Raw genomic sequence first — 20,855 nt, forward strand, 5'->3', positions numbered from 1 at the left:
GATAATTATAAACCTCTAAAAACCGACGGGGTTTCATCTCCCTCTTTCACCCACTGCAAACCTCCACGCTTGGCCACGCGGTATAAGCGCTGTCCCCTACGCTCTTCCACCCCCCCAAAAAAGGACAAACGCGGGGCAAGCGGACCGGCTCCGTCAGGGAGAGCAGCGGAGGGACTCCCGCTCCAGAGCCCCGCGGTGGGCCCAGAGCGAAAGAGCCCCCCAGCCTCTTCCCCCTGGTCCCACCCGAGCCCTTACAAATCGGCGAAGTGCTTTTTCCAACACGACGTTAACGTTTTGCCAGGTTTATTTTACTTGTTATACACAGACGATACAAACGGGCAAAAACCGAAACATTTCTCAATGGAGCATGTACTGGTATAAATTATTCAGTTCCACAGACGTAACAGAACAAATATAAAAATCACAACATTCGATTTACAGAAGAGTCAAAAATATACACACGTTTATGACCCTGAATTTCTATTAGGAAATTTCCCCGTCGAGTGTAATCTAGACTGAATATTTAGCCCGATGCATATTTCAGTTCGTAATTGGTTTGTTGTTTTTTTTTTTTTTTCTTCCATATAAAAATGCGTTAATTGTATAGATTTGCTACTCAAAATTCGAAGACTTATTATTCTGCTTCGCCGGGGAGGGAGTCCTGGAGGGATATTACTTCTCCTTCAATAGTATAATAAGAGATTTACAAGGATGATCACTCTTTCGATGTGCTTTTGATTCCCCAGGAAGTCAGATCTCGGTTAGCTACTTTATGAAAAAGTCAATTCCAAAACTAAATGCAGTAAAATATACAACTCACAACTCATCTTCACTGGACTACACTATGGTTACCAACAATTCAGTCGTCTATATCTTTTTTTCTTTTTTTTTTCTTTTTTTTTTTTAGATTATTCATTACAAAGATTTACAGCAATATAAAGAAAGACGGGGGAACTGCAAAGAAATTTGAAAATAGTTTGTTAGCATATTTGGCACCTGCAGGGACCAGTAATGGATTTGGCACTTGGGGGCAGGGGAAGGGGGATTCCACAAAAATAATAATATTGCTGATCTCGAGCTATTCCTTTCAAAGAAAAAATAAGAGGCGGTTAATTTTGTTTCCGGAAGGCGTTATGCCCCTTTAATCGACTTTCCTATGAGACGTATTTCTGTTCTTTTGAAGGGAAAGCTGAGCTATTCCTTAGCTGTGTTAGCCCAGGGCGCCACGTAATTATTTCATGCGAGGAATTGGAGAGAAAGTGAGAAACCCATTACCTGCTGCTACAGCTATGGACCACCGACATTTCCAGAGGCATTTAGGAAGAGTGTTTACCTGGGGAGGGGCACGAGGAAGAGGGAGCAAGGAGCGGGGAATGGGGTAAAGAAATTTAAACAGGATCTAAGTTCTGTGACTTAACAATGAAAACAAAACAAAAAAAAATTCCAAACAAATAAATAAACCGAACCAAAGAAAAGTAATCTGTTACAATAAAATAAATACTATGTACAGGCATTTCACAGGCTGTTTTCCCCACTATTACTGTTTCCCCTAGAATCCATCCGTGGTAAAAGGAAGGAAGCGCTGTACGATTTGAGAGTCTAAGCATCCTACTGATCAGTGGGTTTCGGTGCGGCAGTGCCCCCCGCGCCCCCGGGGCGCCGCCGGACCGGGCCGGGCGGGGAGCGGGGCGGGGAGGCGGCGGCGGCCGCGGCTCAGCCTGCCTGCCTCCCTGCCGGGCCGGGGCACGGATGGGGCAGCTAGGGGCGGGGGTCAGTGCGCTAACGCGGAGGAGTTATTGTGCAAAAGGACGGCGGGCCGGCGGCCGCGCCTAGCTGTGCGAGTAGAAGCCGTAATAGCCGATGTCCTTGGCGCAGGTCTTTTCGCAGTCCCGCTGGGTAAGCACCTCGCTCTTGAGGGGCGAGGAGCTCTCGGACACCGGGGTGTCCGAGGGGGAGATCCGCCTCCTTTTGGCCTGCTCGTAAATCCCAGAATCGGAGGAGTCGATGGACTTAATGGACGACGGCGTCTCGATCCAGCTGGAGTCGGACAAATCTTTGGGCTTGGAGTCCTCGGCACCCGGCAAGGGGGACCGCTCGGGGGCCAGGCTCTCCGCCTCCTCCCCCAGGTAGGGGTTGCCGGCGGCCATGCGCGCCGCCGCCGCGCTGTTGGGCCAGCAGGAGAGCACGGAGCCCGACTTGCTGCAGTACTGCGGGGGGCTGCGGGCCCCCCAGCCCGACGGGTCGGCGTAGTAGCCCAGCGGCCGCCCTGCGCAGCCGGCCGCCTGCAGCGGCAGCGCCTTGACGCCCGCGGCCGCGTAGGACAGCAGCGTGGCCGCGTTGCCGGCGAAGTCGGTGGCCGTGTCGTAGGCGGAGGCGGCGAAGTCGAGGCGGTTGTTGGCGGGGGCGACGAACCAGCGCTGCGGCGAGGGGGCCCCCGGGTCCTCGGCTTGCTGTGGGGAGAGCAGCCCGTTGGTGTGGGGCACGCTGCGGTCGGCGCCGGGCCCCGGGCCGGCTCCTGCCCCGGGATGGAAGCGGGACTTGGCGTAGTTACTCACGAACTGGTCCTGGAGGAAGGAGCCGGCCATGGCGTAGCGGGCCCCGGGCACGATCTGCGAGCGGGGCGAGTCGTTGGGGGAAGGCGTCAGCCGGTCCATGTCGCAGCCCGTGTAGATCCTGCCCAAGAGAAGGGGAGAGAGCTGGGTGTCCGCCGCAGCCCGGCGCCCTCCTCGGCGCGGCACCCGGCCGAACGCGGCCCTCGGGGGACGAACGGGACGGCGCCGTCCCAGCGCGCTCCGGCCCTGCCCGGGAGCCTGAGCTCCCCTCCGGGCTTGGCCTTTGGCATCAGCAGTGCCGAGGGCCTTTAACGGGGAAGAGGAAAGACGGGGGCAAGCATGGAGAGCAAATCTTTCGGAACCGGTTGGCCATTCCTTGACGGGGCTGAGATCCCTCTCTCCGGTCCGAACCCACAACCCAAAAGCGTGGAATCCCGCGCGGTGACACGCTGACCGGTCCCAGCACACGTGCAACAGGCAGCCAGCCCGGTCATTTGCCGCGAGCAGCATGAGTGGCAGACTACGGAATTCTATCGGCTGTTTAACACTTATTATTGGGAGTCACAGACGAACCATCAACATTTTACTGAGTTTAAATTAAGCTAATCTTTAAACACCTACTGTAGGAAATGTAAAGCCAGACACTTCCAGTGTTCCCTGCTTGGCCTATATATAATTCTCCCATGCTGGGCTGCAATTTGCCATTATAAAAACTTTAATGGATGAATAACTACTATCTGTATTTAATTCAGGCTAAAACTGTGCTTTAATTAACCCTCCACGCCTCCTGGAATTTCTTATCCAAAATAAACTTGGCCCTTAAACAAATTCAACGTGCTAGACAACATTGAAGCTTCCCCCTCCCCCCCGTCTCCTTTCAAGTAACGCCCTATAAAGTTTTTTTCCTATCAAAAAGGGAAAAGCACTTTTGGCTGGGGCCGAAGGCCTTTCCCAAGGCCTCACATACTCTCGCAGAGCTCCCGGAGAGCAGCCAGGCTCGGCTGCCGCCCTCTGTGACACCAGGGACCGCCGCTGCCCTCCCAGTGGCGGACCTGCTCTCCGCCACAGCCTCGGCGACCCCTGCCCCTTGGGGAAAGCGACCGCACCACAAGCGGCTCCCTGGGGAGAGCTGGAGCTCGGCCCCGGGCCCCTCTCGCACTAGTTCAGCTCTGGGCGTCGTTTCCACCTTTGCCCTGCAAGCCTGCTGCTGGTGGCTGCCGGACCGCGGTCCAGCGCAGAGGCTCAAGCAGGCGCTCAAGATACGCACGGGACAAGGCGCTCCAGGCCAATTGAGGCCGCTTCCCCCCACAGTTTATAGACGAAAAGGTTTTCCTCCTCAAAGCCGGGGGCCCGTCCAACAGACCAGAGCTTGCTGCGGGATAGCCAAAATCCCTGCCGTCTGCTCCTGCGGGTGTACGGGCAGCCCTGCGGCCGCCACGTCCCGCTGCCCCAAGCTGGGCAGGGGGATGCCGGGCGGGTAGTAGCCCAGGCCAGGGGAAGCCTGCCTGCAGGGCCTGCAGGCCGGGATTGCCCCGTTTTTGTCCCGAGGGCCGCGAAAGGCGGCGGCGGGGGCCGAGTGTTGATGCCGCCCCGCAGCCGCAGTCGGAGGGGCACCGGCCGCCTGCGGCGCGGGCATCAGGGCCGGGGTCAGACCGCTGGGGACGCCTCGGAGGCGGACGGGCAGAGGCAGAACAGGGACAAACCGCGATTAAAACTTCCGAGGCTTTAGCTCCACCCAGAAGGGAGAAGGAGAAAAAAAATTCAACCCCGGCGAAGAATAAAACGAGACGAAGACATTTCCCTCCGGACCCCGGCTCTGCGGACCTCGGAACGATGCAGACCCGGCGGGTTGCCGGGGACCGAGCCCCTGCTGCTCCGGTGCTTCTTTCGGAGCCCTTACGCGCAAGTGGAACGGAAGCTTGGAAAGAGGCGCCAAGATACGTGCCAGGAAAAACCAACCACAAAACCGCCGCAAGTGCCAAAGCGAAATGCGGACTCGGGTGCGGGCAGCGCGGCCCCGGGCGCGGCAGCGGCCTCAGGGCTGCGCAGGGCCTCGCCGCAGGGACAGCCCCTGTGCGGGAGCGGGCGTGTGCTTCCCTCCCGGAGGGCTCTAGGAAAGCCTGACATTACACATCTCGGTGTGAGATGAGCCAGCCCTCATCCTAAATCTCCCCCCTTTGACATGTGTGTGCAACCGGCAGAAGGGTAGTAAAAATCCGGTTTACTTACGTGTCATAATTGTCTCGGAATCCTTTTGCGAAAGGGTTGTGATCTATTTTCAGCTGTGTGATCTAGGGAAAGAGAGAAGCAGAGCACACGTTGTGAAAGCCTGAAAAATATACCACACTGCAGCCAACACGTTTTTAAAGGACCAAGCTTTACTCTAGTCAATCATACTGCCTTTTAACCGTGAAAAATCAGCTCTGGCATGCTTATAGACTTCACAGTCTAACTTTAAGATTTACGTTGTTGTAAAAAGTACGAAAAAAATCAATATTTAACCCCATATTTTGAGATGTGTTCAGCATTCCTAGTGCATGGGTATGAATATGCTGAAATCCAGAAATTAGGCAAAACGTACAGCAGAACGATAACTAGGAGTTTGCATTTGCATGGAGCAAAATAATTAAAGCGAGAACGTGGACTGAACATATGTCATTTGAAAAGGGGGCACCAGTCTGTAGCAAAGCCAGACCACTCCGAAACGCATCCAGGCATTAACGAGCTTTTAATTTGAGGAAGTTGCTCCGTCACCCCCGGCGCAATCAATGAGGATGTTAATTGATCTTTGCAGACTTAAAGCTTAAGCTAACAGCTTAACAGCTAACTAAGCTGTTTCCGACTGGGAGATAAACGCTGCGGGCCAGCGCCCAGCCCCGGGCGGAGGGGCAGGATCGCGCCCATCCTGGCGGGAGGGCGATGCCGCTGCGGGCACCCGGAGGGGGCTCCTGAGGCGAAGGCGGCCCGAGCGGCTACGGCCGCCCTGGAGATGGCCAGGGAGGGCTGGCACAAAGCGGGGAACAGGGAGCCCCATCTCCCGGCGCCGGAGACCCGGGGTAGTGGGCAGCAGCCGGGCCATCCCCGGTGGGCTGCCTTGCGGGTAGCGGGGGGACCGCGAGGGGAATAAACCAGGGAGCTCTTTACATCGGTGTTTTGGTAGGCGGTGACGGCAATGAACTGTGTCTCGGGGAACGTGAATGTCTGCACTCTGCCCGGCTGGTTGGTATCCTCCGTCCCGTCTTCGTTCACCTCCACCACATGCAAGCGAGGTTGGTACTTGTGAAGGGACTGCAAAACCACCATCTGTCAGGCATGGCAAAAGGAGGGAGGGGGACGCGGGGAGAAAAGAAGAAATTAGAGCGAGAAGGACGAGGAGAGCGATGCCCGCTGGCCGCCGCCTCCCCGGGACGGTTGCGGACTTCCCCGGCCGCACCGGACAGCGGTGTCAGCTTGGGCAACGCGCTCAGGGCCGACGAGGCCCGTGGCAAAATGAAATGGGAGGACTTTCTCACCACCACCCCCCTTTTATTTTCACCTAACGACACGATCCAAAAAAAAAAAAAAAAAAAAAAGAAAAAAAAGAAAAATACACGTCCTTTCGGAAACGATAGGATTTTAACTGAAGAAATAAAAATAATTCTGGCAGCGTCTGCATTCCCCCACTGACCTGCCCGTTGTTGTTTGATGCTCCTTTATTGTTTGTAAGTTTTAATTTCCCAAAGGAGATTTCCTGACGCATCCAGTGGGCTCCCGTGTTGGGGGAGTCGGGATGCATATACACCCGGTTTCCTAAGCAAAACAACAAAAAACACAACCACATCACAGTTCTAGTCTGTACCCCGGTTCTGCTGCTGCATCTGCACATGAGGGTGAAGAACCCCGTTAAGTGGACAATATTTTACTGCCAAAACTCCCTTAATTTTAAACGAAAAGGATTAAAACAGCTTTTTCCGAACACCTTTTACTTTCTCCTCCACCCTCCTTTTTTTCTATTTTTTAAAAAAAACCATCGTTGGCCCATTTGCGTTTAAGAAGTCGCCAGAGCCAGTCCGCAAAGGCATTAATTAATCATTCTCACCTACATATGTGTCGGGAAAAGTGTTAATTGGAGGAACTTGCCTTGTACATTGGTGTCCGCCTTGCCGCAAGGAACCCATTTGCCTCCCTGAAATCTCCAGTGATTGGGGTCCGCCAAAATTACATCCACAAAAATATTGTAGTGAGCCGTAGGGTCGAGACCAGAAATATTAAAGCTTAGGAAAGGGAACATGCGCCTATAAAAAAAAAAAAAGAAAAAAAAAAGAAAAGGGAAAAAAAAGAAAAATAAAGGGAAGAAGGAAAGCAAGCCATCGGCAGCGACAGGCACACGCGGAGCACCCAGCCGTTGTGCTTTATCCTCACGGCTCCCGATAGCAACTGGGAAATAAAAATCAAAAGAAGCCCGCTCCCCGGAGTGCCGAGCTTTCCCGCGGGGAAGGGCTGAGCGCAGCGGGCGCGGGAACTTGCGGGGAGGCAGAGAGGGCTGCCCCGGTAGGGACCGGCTCCGGCGGGAACGACTCCGGCGGGGACCCGCACCGGAGCTCCCGGCGACCAGGGCAGGGGCCCCGGTGATGGGGGACGGCTCCGCCGGGGCGGCGGAGGCTCCGGGCGGCTCCCCCGGCGAAGTCCGCGGCTCAGCCCCGACACCCAGAAAGGTCCGCGTGGTGGCTTACCTTCCCTGCTTCGTGATGATCATCTCCGTCTGGTGCCGGTGAAATTTCAGCCAGAGTGGCCTGTTGCACAGGTAGACCTGAGCCTTGCCGGGAACCAGCCCCGGCTGGGTGGAGGAGAACTGGTAGAAAGGTGCCCCTTGGTAGGAATGGCCATACTGCTGGGGGTACGGGTAGCCCGCCGTGGGGTAGCCTTGCGGAGAAGAGTTGGACAGGAGGCTGTTATAAGCTCCGTTGGTGATCACAGGATGATGAGCCATGTAGCGGCTGGGGCTGGCGATGGAGAAGGCTGGGTGAGCAGGTCCATGCTGGCTGGGATAAGGGAACATGGTACTAGGAGCAGAGGCAGCAGACTGGGGCTGGCTGGACTGAGAGAGCAGATAGCGATCTGCAGCAGATCCATCGAAACTGTGACGAAGCTCAGAGACCCCGTCCAAGACGGGAGAGAGTTTATTTCTCTGGACGTCCCCTGGTGTGTCCTTGGAGTCAGGAAAATTGTCTGTATCTGACTGATTCGTCATCCCCCTGGTAATTTTTTTCAAAGGTGAACTTCTCTCCAGGTTGTCAGTGGTCGAGATAATGGGATGATCATGCAAGGCAAGCTCAGATCCGCCTGCATGTGGGTAACTGCTGCTCACATTGAGAAATTTCTTGGAGAGCATGATAGAGGGAGAAAGACAATGCTCCAGCTGCATAGCTCTAGCACCACAGTAATAACCCTTCAGTCCCTGGATCTGAAAGGGCTTCCTAGTATCAGAAGCTAGACATCCTGGGACCCACACTAGGCAGAAAGCACTTCATCTACCAAATGCTTCCCAAACGTTTGATTTACTTTTTTTTTTTTTTTTTTTTTTTTTTTTTTTTTTTTTTTTTTTTTTTCCTCCCTTCCCAGGGAGAAGAGATTGGCCAATTGACACTATGCAGCAATCAGGAAAGACTCACTTTTGATCTTGCTGCTTGTGGAGAGGATGAAACGGCTTCTGCCATTGGTTAACCGCTGACAGTAATTTAATTAGATAGACATTAATTAGGATAATCACCTGGCTCCTGGTCGCGACGATCATGGCAAATTGAAGGAGATGATTTTATTGTGAGATAGAAGGAAGGGAAAGGGGGAAGGGAATAGTGTGTTTGCTGTGAGAGCTCATTATTGTGTGACCTTTCTAGCTTTTTTTTTTTGCTTTTTTTTTGACTACGGCTGCAAAATAAATCCGAACCCTGCGATTCCCCAAATATTGCGCGCATGTACCCCACCTTTGTGCGTCAGGGAGAAGAGCGGGTCCTGGGCGCTTTGGGGAGCGATGGCGAGGGGAGCGCGGGGCTCGGCGGCCGCTGCCCTCAGCTCACCCCCGCGGTTTGTCCCCAGCGGGGCGCAGTCCCTCTCCCCCAGCTCTTCTGAGCGATCCCCGGCGCATCGCCCCCACCCTTCCCACCCGTGCCTGTTTCGCGGGGGAAAATACACCCTCCGTCCCCGCTGACAGTGGCCGCGTATCATCTCTTTTAACTTCTGAAATAATCATAAGCCCCGCAGCCGAAGTGCCCTAATGTATTTGCCGCGATGTTTACGGGTTCTTTAGTAAATAAATATTTTATCTGGGAGCCGTAATGCCTGAGATTATCAGCAAAACAGCGTGGAAGGCGTCCACCTCCCCACCGTCTCCGGATTTCTTTCCTCTCGGTGCCTGCTTTCCCTCAGTGACTCAGTCCCGCGGGCAGCTCTCGGGAGGGGCAGATTTCTGGCAGCGCCCTTGCCAGGGGCCGCGGCCCGCCCCGGCCGCGGGGTCGATCGGAGCTGAGAAACCCAAACCTCGATGGTGCTGCGGCAGGAGCCGCCGGCTCCCTCTGCCCAGGGGGGTCTCCGCGGCCCGGGCTGCGCTCCCAGGCAGGCGGGGGCTCCCGGTGACTGCAGGGACCGGCCGCGCGTCCCGCGGGGTGCGCGGCCGAGCCCCCCGCTATTGAGAGCGGGACCCTCCAAGGTGCAAGGATGAGCCTGAAGAGTTCAGGGGGCCCGCTCGCCATCCCGCCTTGGCCAAGCACCAGTCTCAGTTTCTCTTCTAGGGAAGCCTGCCCGAGAATTTAAAAGCATGGGATTTGTTTTTCGGCTTTTTTGTGTGTTTGGGGTTTGGGTTTTTTTGACCGGGCAGGAGCTCTCCTCTTCCATTTTTCTTAGTGTTGTCCCCGTAGTGGTTTGGACTTCAGGTATTTTACAGACCACATCTCTTCCCAGGTGACATCAGCAGCCAGCTTCAAATTTCACTGACAGGTAATGCAGCCTGAACCACCACATAATAAACCGAACCACGGCATAACTGCCTGAAGCCAGACTGAAACTTTGCAAACTCAAATCCAGAGAAGACTAGAACCAGGATGACTTGACAGAATGTGTATTTCACTGCTTTCAAATCCCGTGGCCATTTATTTTTCTGTTTCTTAACCGTGAACTACTTTGGTTATTTGGTGTTTCATAGATGCCGACATACACACACTCTCTGCAAGGAAATTATTCTAATAAGACAATTTATGAAGCAAAAAGCAAGCAGTTCACTGTTCTACTCGAGTGGTTCAGCACATGCAACTTTCCATACACACCTTCTCTCAGTGTTAAGAAAACGGTTTCATTATTATCAGTTCTAACTAATGTTTCCAACACTTGTTTCACCAGTGCTCACCCTTCCCTTTCCCTGTTTGCAACAACAGAACATTAATGGACTTATACAGGCAGGAGATGGACCGAAATGCAGATAAACCCTCTGAAACGCTGCCCTGAATTGCAGAGCTACAGCCATATAGATGCAGAGCTGCAATGAATTCAGTGGTATACTGCCAATCACATGGAAGTGCTAATATATGCCAAAAATCTTCAGTGCACAACTCCTAAACTGGTATAATAGGGGGGATATGGCAGGTGGTGTTACAGAATCGTCATAGAATGGAGTGAGGTTTGCTAATACAATATGCCCGTCCTTCACGCTGACAGGTGACAAGGGGTCATGCTGCTAATGAAGGTCTGCTCCATTGCGGCTGGAGGCTCAGAAGGTGGCTGCTTGAAAATCTTTCTTCTTCCAACATCATATATGGGCTGCTGCTTTTCAGGTTACGGCATACACACAATTCTTCCAAATCCGCTGTGTAGCTCCTGAAGCACTGGACAAAAATAAGGAAGGATGCCCCAAAAACCTGCCTTTTTATTACTCATGTAACATCTTGGTAAATGGAAAATTGTGTCTCCAAGTTAAACTGAGGAGTGAATAGAAAGCAGGGTACCACAGCACAAGCTTATAGTACGGGAGATCTGCGTCTCCAACAGACTCCCTTCAGCTACCCTCTGCAAGATGTACATTTGTCAAAATTAATTTAGAATATGTAAGACTCACTGGTTTGTCTCCCTGCTTACACCAGCCTCTCACGCATGTATACACTGCAGCACTGCGCTAGCTCCTCTCCTGTTCTGCAGTGCCATGTTACCCACGACCTGCCAAACTCTGTCTCCCTCGTGGTGTTACACGTGTGTGTGGGAGTAGAGAGCGGCAGGGATGCAGAGCCCCCCTGGCAGACGAGCCCCAGGGCAGGTTCCTCGATCAGCTCCTGCCCCGTCTCACCCCGGGCGCGCAGCCGGCAATGCGAGGCCTGACTGCAGCCCTCCTCAACCACCCGCAGGTTTGCAGTGGCAATCTCCAGAAAGAACTTCCATTTAACTACACGCAGGCAAATGTGGTTTGGTATGTCTCCATTTTCCCAGTCTGATATTCCACTGCCTACTGTGGGGGCAGAGGGAAGGCCATAAGGAGGGCAGCTGCAAAAATCTGCATGCTTCCCTCTGAAGTAAGTGCACGCTAAATATACTTTGAGAGAGAGTTAGTCTAAAATAGTAAATTAAAAGGCTTCAATAAGAAATTTCAAACAAAAGAAAAATCTTTGAATGGTAAAGTGTAAGTAAATATGGGCATAAGCCAGAAAATAAGACAATTTAAGTGTTATTTCCTTAGTATGCAAATAAGAAGTGAATTTTAAAAAAATTATCTTCAACAAGAGATAGTTTTGCAGATAGCCTGCCACTACTGTTGCTCTTTATTAAAAAAAGCCCCAAACCAACAGTAAAGAGAAAAAGAAAACTTCTGCCCAGACAAAATAATCAAATCAACATAAGCAACATCCAACACTTGAAAAAAAGAACCCTAACGAAAAATTCCAGTCAGTCCCTTCTCAAAACCCAGAATCACTCTCCAAACCCAGATATTTGGCTTTGCCTGCTTCAAACCAAGCAACCCACCTGCCTTCCTGCAAGCGTTTCCCTCTCCAGTCAGTAGAAATGGTTTAAAATGTCATATTCTAGTTGGGACTCTTTCCACATATTTATATATATGGACATCTCATGTATGTTCTCTCACAGGAGGGTGGGTTCATGTAACATAGAACAGCCTCTGTCACTTTAATGTTTATTCTCAGAATACTGCTATTTATGACACTGCTTGTGAGAGTTCTGTGATTCAGTTACCAGCAACTGAATTAATTTTCTTAAGGTCAGTTGTCTTGTGTAGATATTAGGGTTTGAATAATATTCAAAGGGAACTGACAGAGGAATTTTCAGCATTTTTGGTTTTCTACATCCTCAGAATTCAGCACTATGATTTTTTTGTTTTAATCTCCATGAGAGTAACTGGCAATCAATGGGAGCCAAATTCCAGTAGAGAATTTTTGCTTTCCTAGCAATTAGTATCTCAGTAGTTTTACAGTGGGGGAAAATGAATGTTTACTAACACTTTGTCTAGTTTGTTAATTCCCGCTGTCCTTTCTCAAAAAACACTGTCCAGAACTTAAGACAGATTTGTAAATGTATTTTTATTGTGTTGCAACAATCAAAATATATATGTATTACTGATTTCCCCCCCCCCCCCCCCCCCAAAATATTAAATGAAAAGGTACTCAATTTTTTCCCCACATTGTGTTCTTGAATGCTTTGGAATCTGTGAGGACCTTGACATAAAGAAACTGAAGCAAATGCACAATTAGAGACTGAGAGGTGTTATAGTGCTGCACTTACATTGCAAATGAAGTCAGATGTCTCCGTTTAATCAAATAGAGCCTCAACAGTCTCTGTTTTGTATTAGAAACAATAAACAAATATACACAGAAAGTATCACCAACGGTAAATCAGTTATTTAAATACAACCGTATCCAACATAGCAGCTAAACACTGGACAATGTTTGAGGTCATCAGCACATCCACATGCTCTTCTAAATGACGTTTAGGGTCCTGAAATACAAAGGATGCCATGAGAGGGATGACTGAAACACGTCTCTGAAATATTTCATTTACTTCAAGTCTATTTAAGATGTCTGTGAGTTAATGAACACAGGCCAGTAATGCTCCTAAATTTTCCATTCTAGGAAGACCTAGCAAATGACTGAATTCCCACAAACAAAATTTTATTAATTTGTACTAACAGTTAAGTTGAGGATAGGCTTAGGAAGTAAATTTCTATCCAGCATATCAAGAGTAACTGTGGCAGCTGTTGAGTTAGTTTTAAGGACAACACACAACATGTGAATTTTTCTATACATCTCACTAAGGCCAATATTTTAATCTTAGTTCTGGTATGTTGCAATTTGTTTTCAGATCTTCGCAAATGTGTGTTCTAATCCTGTGAAGATTCAGGCATAATCTAACATAGTCTTTGAATAGTTGCATTGACTGCAAGAAAATGAGTGTATCCATACCCATAGAAACATGAACAATGCCCTGTCAAATGCTCTTAGGAATTGAATGTTCAGTCTGAGCAGTTTTCTGAAAATACATATTTTTACACACTATTACTCAACTGATGTAGGCATTTGTGGGCATCTGCATGCAACAATAAGATTATTTCTGGTTGAAAATCATACCCATGCACTTCTTCAGTTTCACCACTGATATGAAATAATTAATCTCCAAATACTGCAAAAATATCAGGCATACCTCAAAAAGATGTCTAAACTTTATTATAGTATTATTGTAGCAATTCTTGTATGTAAAGAAATTAAAATATGGAAGACAATAATGCATGGGAATTGTAACTTCTTTAAAGATGGAATTATGTCAAAATGTAATGAACATCTAAATTTATATAGAAGAGTGCTACTGAATCTGTGTATGCTGCCCTTCTTAAATAACTCCTTTTCAAAGTTTAGACCGTTCTCCAACATTCTTTCGGTTCCTAACAAATTATACACCCAGTAACATAATATCCCTATAGTGTGAGTGGCTGCTTGTTTACAAAGCTTTTAATCTAAGTTGCATAAAAAATTCCACTTGAAAATTACTTCACTGAACCATTTTTTAAATTTAAAAGCAACTTAAACATTTTATCAGGAAAAAAATTCTTTTCCTTTTGAAGAACTGCTCCAAAATAGAGTTTTTTCACATATGCGTAACAACTAGCGAAGCTCAGGTTCTGTTTGAGATGACATCATAACCCTTAAAATACAAGTCTTCTTACATACTTATATGTATATATTTATGTATGTGTAGGTGTGCATAAACTCCATTGTTCTGAATGCTACAGAAATACATGAGTGACTGAACAATAGTGCAGATGTGTTATGACATTGCTGCTAGAAGCTGACACATAAGAGCAATCCAGAATCTTTTAAATTCTGCTACTGCTACTAGCAATACAATAAGTACTGGTTCTTTAAGGACACACTTGATATTTTAAAAGCTCTTTCTTGTTTTCATTGCCCTTCTGGAACACAAGCTCTTAAAAATTTCCTTTATTCTCCCCTTGCTCAGAAGAGCACATTTCCTCAACCTTCCTCAAATCAAATGTAGAAATAGTTTTTTGTTGAGTCTTCAAGAAGACATTATATCCTAACATTGCGAAGGGATGGAATGAATTGAGTGGGTGTTTTCAGTTTCAGCTGTGGTCCTAAACAGTTTTCCTCAAACACCAATACAAAGGAACCGAGCCTACCTCCCAAGTGTGTCTGAGAGCTAAGCACTGACAGTGTGTTCATGAACTGAAGACAGGGGTGAGCTGGCTCTTTACATGACAATGTACATGATAATGTACAAACACACCACCCTAACCTCTGTTTCCATGATCACCATTTTTAAGTGTCTCCACAGTTTGGGTCTCTCTGACACAGACTTGGATATCTTTATGTCTCTTAGTAGAAGTTAAAACAAATGAAGATGGAAAAGGGAAAACTACTAAATTTCAACACTGTTCCTCAGCATGTAATAAAAACACATATAGAACACGGCTTGCAGACATTCTGCCAATTACCTACAGTCAAAGACCTGTTCATTGCATGACCTCCAACAAAAATAAATTTATCATTTGAAGCACTGAGAATATCATACATGTAGAACTAAAATCACCTCCGCACATGTAAAGAATTAGTATTTAGAATGAACGAAGCATATCATTCCACCTCACTCTAATTCATCACACCTCACCTGCTTGCCAACATTTTTTATTGCCAGCTGTTCAGGTGTCATCTTATCTTCTTCTTCAACAGCCTGTGAAAGAAACACAGAAAAGGTCAGTGTTTCAGATTTCATTTACTTTTCTCCCAAGCCACAGATTCTCAAAATACAATTCCGTTCCTTAAAAAAAAAAAAAAGGAAAAAAAAATCAAACAGCAACACATTTCAGAAAGTCAAAAGGAAAGGTACTTCAGGTTTTCAGCAGACGTGGTTTTAATTACTGAGTGTTAGTGCAAAAGATCAAGGCAAATACTTATGAATGGTTTTATTGTCACACATTCACCAAAATGTTAGTAAGCAAAAATCTTAAATGAGCAGTATCAATAGTTAAAGATAGTTGAAAGCAGTTAAAATAATAGAACTGAACCCAGCATTTCTATATGGTTTCAACTACTGGAGATTTGATCTCAATTTTTGTACTGTTTAAAGTAATTTATTTTAATATATTTTGATACTGTTATGTTGCCTTCAAGTACAGTGTCTTCATGAAGTTCATCCACTAACTTAACTAGTGAAAGTGATACTGAATTTTGGTTGTAAGGACTTCTGAGGAGTTAAAAAAAAACACTTGTTAAAAAATACTGACATGATTACTACTCACAGAATGTTTGTTGAGATCTAGTATTTGTAAGAAATATTTCTAAGTGTGTCAGTATTAAAACAGTACAAGCAGCTGTGATTCCTCTTACAACACCAATAACAAATTTCTTCTTCACCAATAACAAATATCTAAACAGAACATTGAATTGGGCTCTGGAATGCATTCTAAATACTTATAGCCTATCTACTAGACTGACACAGATAAATAACCTTTACTCTGCCACAGTGATCAAACAATCCTTGACTGAAGGATTGAAAAATTTGACTGCTCATTTTGATCTACAGAAATCTTATATTCTTGTCACTAAGTAAAAACACAACATGATTATGATTACTCACATTTCAAAGCAAAGCATGTAACTCAACACTTTGACAAAAGTTTAGGGCAAAAGTCTGGTGGCAGTGCCTGAGGAGCTAATCTGGCAACTTCCCACAGAAACCATACCTAGCTGATTAGTACAAACTACAGTCATTCTGAACAAAGCTTGTGATAACCAATTTGTTCTGAAATTAGGTAACTAATTTCTTCACTTCATAAACACAGCTACACTTATACTATCATTATGGGATATGAATACCTTGTTATAATTCTTAGCTAATTCTAACATCTCCTTCACTACTGTTTCATTGAGTTTGCAATGTTCACTGTAGTCCTGAAGTGTCAAACCTTCCATCCAACTCTTCTTATGCAAATTTAGCAGCATCTGCAAAACAAAACCTCTTTAGAGCATTCACCACAAAATACTTTCAGAATACTATGAAGATCTCTTTGACAGCCAACTGATTTATAGTAAGAAGAATATTAAAAAAATAGATCTTAAAATGTCAGTGTTTAAATAAAGGAAATACAATGATAAACTACTAGAGTACTCTACTACAGTAGAAGATAGATTTGCATACTTTTAAAGGATCGAACTTCTTGAATCCTAAATATGAAAATGAGGCATGAAAACATGGGTCACATTAACTTTGACAGGAATACATAGATTTGTTTTCTGTGATTTGTTACTTTTGCTGCAGGTTAAGAATGCACAATTGCCTTGTAGCAGAGCTAAGATAAAATTGAATACTTTAGCCGCCATATAGTTGAATAGCTGAAGCTTTTGGCCTCTGATGAAGTTGAAAAAGATTTTAATGCTTGGATTAAATTCATAAAGTAGTTACACAGGCTTCACTGATTATCTGATCTGTATGCAAGCAACTGACAGTAAAACAGACTTTGAAAGTGACCAAAGCATGACTTGTGTATCTTTGCCTCATAAAGAATAAGCAAGCATAAAAAACATAGGATAAAACGTGCAGAGATTTGATGGTGATAAAGGCAGGCACTAATGCATATATTTGAAAGGTTTTACTTGACACTTTCATGTCATCTTGAAAGAGCAAAGGAACAGCTACAATAGCAATTTCTTTATTTTCATGAATAAAGGAAGTGTATTTTGTGGATCTCCTGCACACTTGATGACTATAGGGAGGACCCCTTCAGCAAACAGTTTCAGCTTGCCTTCAATTTGTGAACATTTACTAGACATTTCTGAGAACTGGTAATCCCTGTAATTGCTATCACCTGAATAAAAGTACCTGTTTCATCCTCTGTAGAGCTTCCAAAGCAACCTAGCTTTGGAACATGTGAACTGAGAAGAAAGTTTGTGTCATAATTTGTGTTAGCAAGATCTTAGCTGCTGACAGAAGGAGTCGTAGGCAAACTGCATATGGACAGTTTAGCTAGGCTATCTTGATTTTAAAATTAAGGTTTGGTGTGATGAGCTCCTAATCTAATACATGAAGCATGTACTTTTGTTACTACAGATGGAGATAACAGATCACCACCATCATGAGGGGGGTTTGAGATATGTATGAAGCTGCCTCATGAAAGATGTGAGAGAGAGTTGTTACCTCACAGATTAAAGTCTTTCTAACTTGGTCAAGATTATTCTCCTACTTGCAAAGGTAATAACTCACTTTTATAAAGCCAATGATGAAAATACACACTTGGAACTTCAGAAAAGACTGGATTTGGCCAATTGTTGCATTTGACTGGAAACAATAACCCCCTGGAAGCCTCATGGACATTTCCTGAGAGAGCTGGTTATGTTCAATCAGTTACTCATCTCAGTAACAGTGAGGTCTTGGAAGTCTGATAGTGCACTAAAAATGGTTGTGCATTTCACACATTCTTTCCAACTCCTTAATTTGCACACATATTCCTCCACTATTTGAAACTAGGTTTTTTTTCTTATTACTTGTAACTCAGAAAGTCTGAATTCTGTAAAAAAACTATTCTGATCATTTCATCATAAGCTTTGATATCAATTTATAACCCTAACAAGGCCATGAAAATGCACAGACATATCAGAGAACATATACAGAGGATAGAATCTGACTTTTCAAGAATTAACTTCTGTAGATGATACATAAGCTTTGTTCCTTCCTTTTTGTTTTCCTGGTTGAGACTCTCAAGCTAGATTTTGCATGTAACCTGAAGACATTTGATGCAAAAGTAGCAAAAAATGTTTGTTGCCAGTAACTCCAAAATATTTCTTCTTGTAAATGCAGGACATCACTACTTCCTGATATTCAGTGACGTCTTGGGGAGTTGCAATCATACCAACTGGAAGTACCTTCTGTCAAAGTGATCACAGCAAGGAAAAACCCAACATCCCTTGGTTATATATTCCATTTTGGAAAACACAGTTAAAAATTCTCCTAGCTTCAGGAATTCCAGCCTGTGAAAACTGAAGGCAGCTAGTATGTCTTTCAGCTTCATCACTGAAAACTTGAAACTTTGCACAAACTTAGGTACAGAGAACAGAATGACAACTTTCAATGAGGTGGACAAAAATGTTGTCAAACTATTAATATGGTCATTAGAATGTGGTTTTAGAAAGTTTTATCACAATGACTGTTCATTCAAGTGCTTTCTGGAAGAGAAGCCACCTATTCCGGGAGAGTTTAAACAATTTCTGAAAGTAACAGCCATTGAAATCAGAATACTGCCACAACAGTTTGTATAATGCTTGTGGTACTCTGAATTAAAGCTGAAACAATTACCTTCTGTTCTAGTTCATTCTTCCTGTAGTTGATGGTGATGGAATAGTAATGTCTGTTTAGTCCATGGATTAGTGCCTGCAAAATTTAGGGGAGAAATTGAATTAAAATCACCCACCGCTGAAATGAAGAAATATCAGAAGGAGAAAGCTCATTTCAATATAAACACCTTTAAAGATGACTCAAATAAAGGGAAAAACACCAAGAAAAAAATGCAGAAATTACCAGGAGATATGAAGTAAATATACCTGGTTCTATTTCTCTTTTTGTGTTCATTAACTGACAGTTATGTTTTCTATTTCTAAACCATAGATATTTTTTTTCACACAGTAGCAACTATAATAAGAAAAAATGGTAACTGCCTTCAAACATTTGACCGATACATATGCACAAACATATTTCTCTCAAATCCTTCCTCTCTCAATAAATGTGGTTATCACTCCTATTAAAATATTCTGTTACTAACAAAAGACTATTTGCTATCTATTTATTTATAACCACTGTCAACATCCCCAAGTTAATTCTCCAGGGTACAACATGAAGAGGGATTAACTGAAGCAAGCAAAAACCTCAGTTAGACAATGTGTATCAAATTAACCTTGGATACTGACACTAATTTTATTTTTTAACTGTAAATGAAGGAAAAAACTCCCACCTTTTTCACTACAAGTATGCCCTCTGCAAATACAATCTGATCAACTGAGATCAGTTTTAGTGGTAGCTGTATGCATGTATTTTCTGTTTTGCTCACTTGCATTAGACATTTCCTTTTACATTTATGACTTAAGGGTGAATTGTATTAATATTTGGGGAGGTAAAATTCTATGATCAATCCTCATCACAACTAATAGAGTCTATTTTCAAATAGAATTTCACATATGAAGTTTACATTTATGAACAAGATAGAATAAATCATACATAAATATGCTGAATTAGTGATAAATCTTCTGTTTCAAGCATTCCATCTATTTAAATTTAATATATATTTACAGCTACACAAAATGAATGTGTATTTGCATCCTGTGCAACTTAATATTTCAGCATTACAGAATTATCTCTATGAAAGCTGAAAATGTTTTCATACATACATTTTAAATAGACTTCTATTGCAAACACATAGACAAGGATAAAAAATTACTTGAAAAGTTACGAGAATTAGCACTTACATAAAACCATTACTTGTGCAACTTATTTTCATTAAGCTTGTAAAACACAGATTTTATTATCAATAACAGAATTTATAGTTTAAACTATTAACTGTAAGTAATTTCCACTGCCATTTTCCTATCCCACTCAAAATGACTGCATATGAGGTTTTGGTGTTTGTGTATAAACTCATGTGTAGATATTTAGGAAGTTTCCTCAAGTTCTTAAAGTTTGACAAACAGATTTGACTTCTCCCACTATCCTCTCCCTTTCCTCCCCCCTTCCAGAAACTACCCTTTAAAAGAGTGGGCAAATGTAAAAGGTAAACAACTGTAAAAAAGGCTGTTGATAAGGGAACTCAAGAAAAAAACGTACAAAAAGGGAGTGAACCAAGGGCATGTACTACTCTATTATTCTTCTTCCTGAGATTTTAAGTAAGGTCTTCTAAGTAATTCCTGCTTCTAGCCCAGCTGAAATCAGTATTTAGTTTGCTTCTGTCCTCAACTGGGTCAGAATTTTATTCAAGGCTTAAAATAAAAATAAAACAACACTGCAAGAGCTCTTGCAGCTTTAGAAATAGAGTACCATTTAAAATTATGATTTTTATCATAACAGTGACATTTGCAACAGCTCATTGCCAGCTTGCAAAAAATCAACACAAACAAAAACTATCCATTTTAATAACAGAAACCCAAAATCCCATGGCCAAAATATGCCACGCTGTAGTGACAGTGATCTTAAAATAATGAAGCTGAACAATACTGTAGGGGTTTCCAAGGGAAAGCATTACACATGGTCTAGAAAAGCCCAGTTAGAAAAGCCCTGAAACATGCAAGCATGGGCTTGTCTACATCCAATCAAGAGTATTAGCTGCATATTTCATACTCATTATTGTCTGCAGTTTTGACCAATTCAAAAATCAAAAGTAAAACACAGCCTGAAGCAGACACTATTTAATTTTAAGATGCCTTTTTGCTAGCATTTTTATTAACAGCAAAGAGTTTCAACGTAGTAGTAAAAAAAAAAAACAACTTATCTTTCACCAGATAAGCGTATGGTGGTCTAGGACCTCTCAAAGAATGACTCTCCCAGAGCACCAATTCAGCCATTATTTCAGTTCTGCTCTGACTAGTGGACGGTCTTTTTTCTTGGATGTTTACCTAGCAAGATATTACTTCTATTGTTCAAGTAATGGAAACAAAAGCAGGAACTGGGCTCCATGGTTTAAGGACACATGCCTTTAGAACACATAGTAAGGGGGAAGAGTTTTTAAAGGAAAAACAGTGAGGAAGAAGAATGACAGGGATAAAAGCATTAATCACTCCAGAGGAT

The 20,855-nt window shown here is 44.8% G+C and overlaps 2 protein-coding genes across 3 annotated transcripts in view; both read right to left on the minus strand.

The window, feature by feature from the left end:
* Window positions 1-286: 286 nt before the first annotated feature.
* Window positions 287-8,066, minus strand: TBR1 (T-box brain transcription factor 1). Of its 2 annotated transcripts, XM_066553269.1 has the most exons (7): window positions 7,265-8,066; window positions 6,672-6,826; window positions 6,220-6,341; window positions 5,697-5,855; window positions 4,782-4,843; window positions 2,556-2,673; window positions 287-2,450 (listed from the first exon to the last, which is right to left on the minus strand). In XM_066553269.1, the coding sequence occupies exons 1-7, from the start codon at window positions 7,954-7,956 to the stop codon at window positions 1,830-1,832; spliced, it is 1,929 nt and encodes a 642-aa protein (XP_066409366.1). In that variant the 5' UTR covers window positions 7,957-8,066; the 3' UTR covers window positions 287-1,829. The 2 variants fall into 2 exon arrangements, with proteins under 2 accessions (XP_066409366.1, XP_066409365.1); XM_066553268.1 differs by having other exon boundaries at window positions 287-2,673.
* A 4,244-nt stretch (window positions 8,067-12,310) lies between these two features.
* PSMD14 (proteasome 26S subunit, non-ATPase 14) overlaps window positions 12,311-20,855 on the minus strand; it is a 46,309-nt gene continuing 37,764 nt past the window's right edge. Inside the window, exons 10-13 of the mRNA XM_066553256.1 lie at window positions 18,381-18,455; window positions 15,908-16,033; window positions 14,700-14,762; window positions 12,311-12,515 (exon numbers count right to left, since the gene is read on the minus strand). Coding sequence (XP_066409353.1) covers window positions 12,417-12,515; window positions 14,700-14,762; window positions 15,908-16,033; window positions 18,381-18,455 — 363 coding nt within the window. The 3' untranslated portion in view covers window positions 12,311-12,416. The remainder of the gene's footprint in view (window positions 12,516-14,699; window positions 14,763-15,907; window positions 16,034-18,380; window positions 18,456-20,855) is intronic.

This window comes from Molothrus aeneus, chromosome 7 (genome assembly GCF_037042795.1).
Source record: "Molothrus aeneus isolate 106 chromosome 7, BPBGC_Maene_1.0, whole genome shotgun sequence".
Lineage (NCBI taxonomy): Eukaryota > Metazoa > Chordata > Aves > Passeriformes > Icteridae > Molothrus > Molothrus aeneus.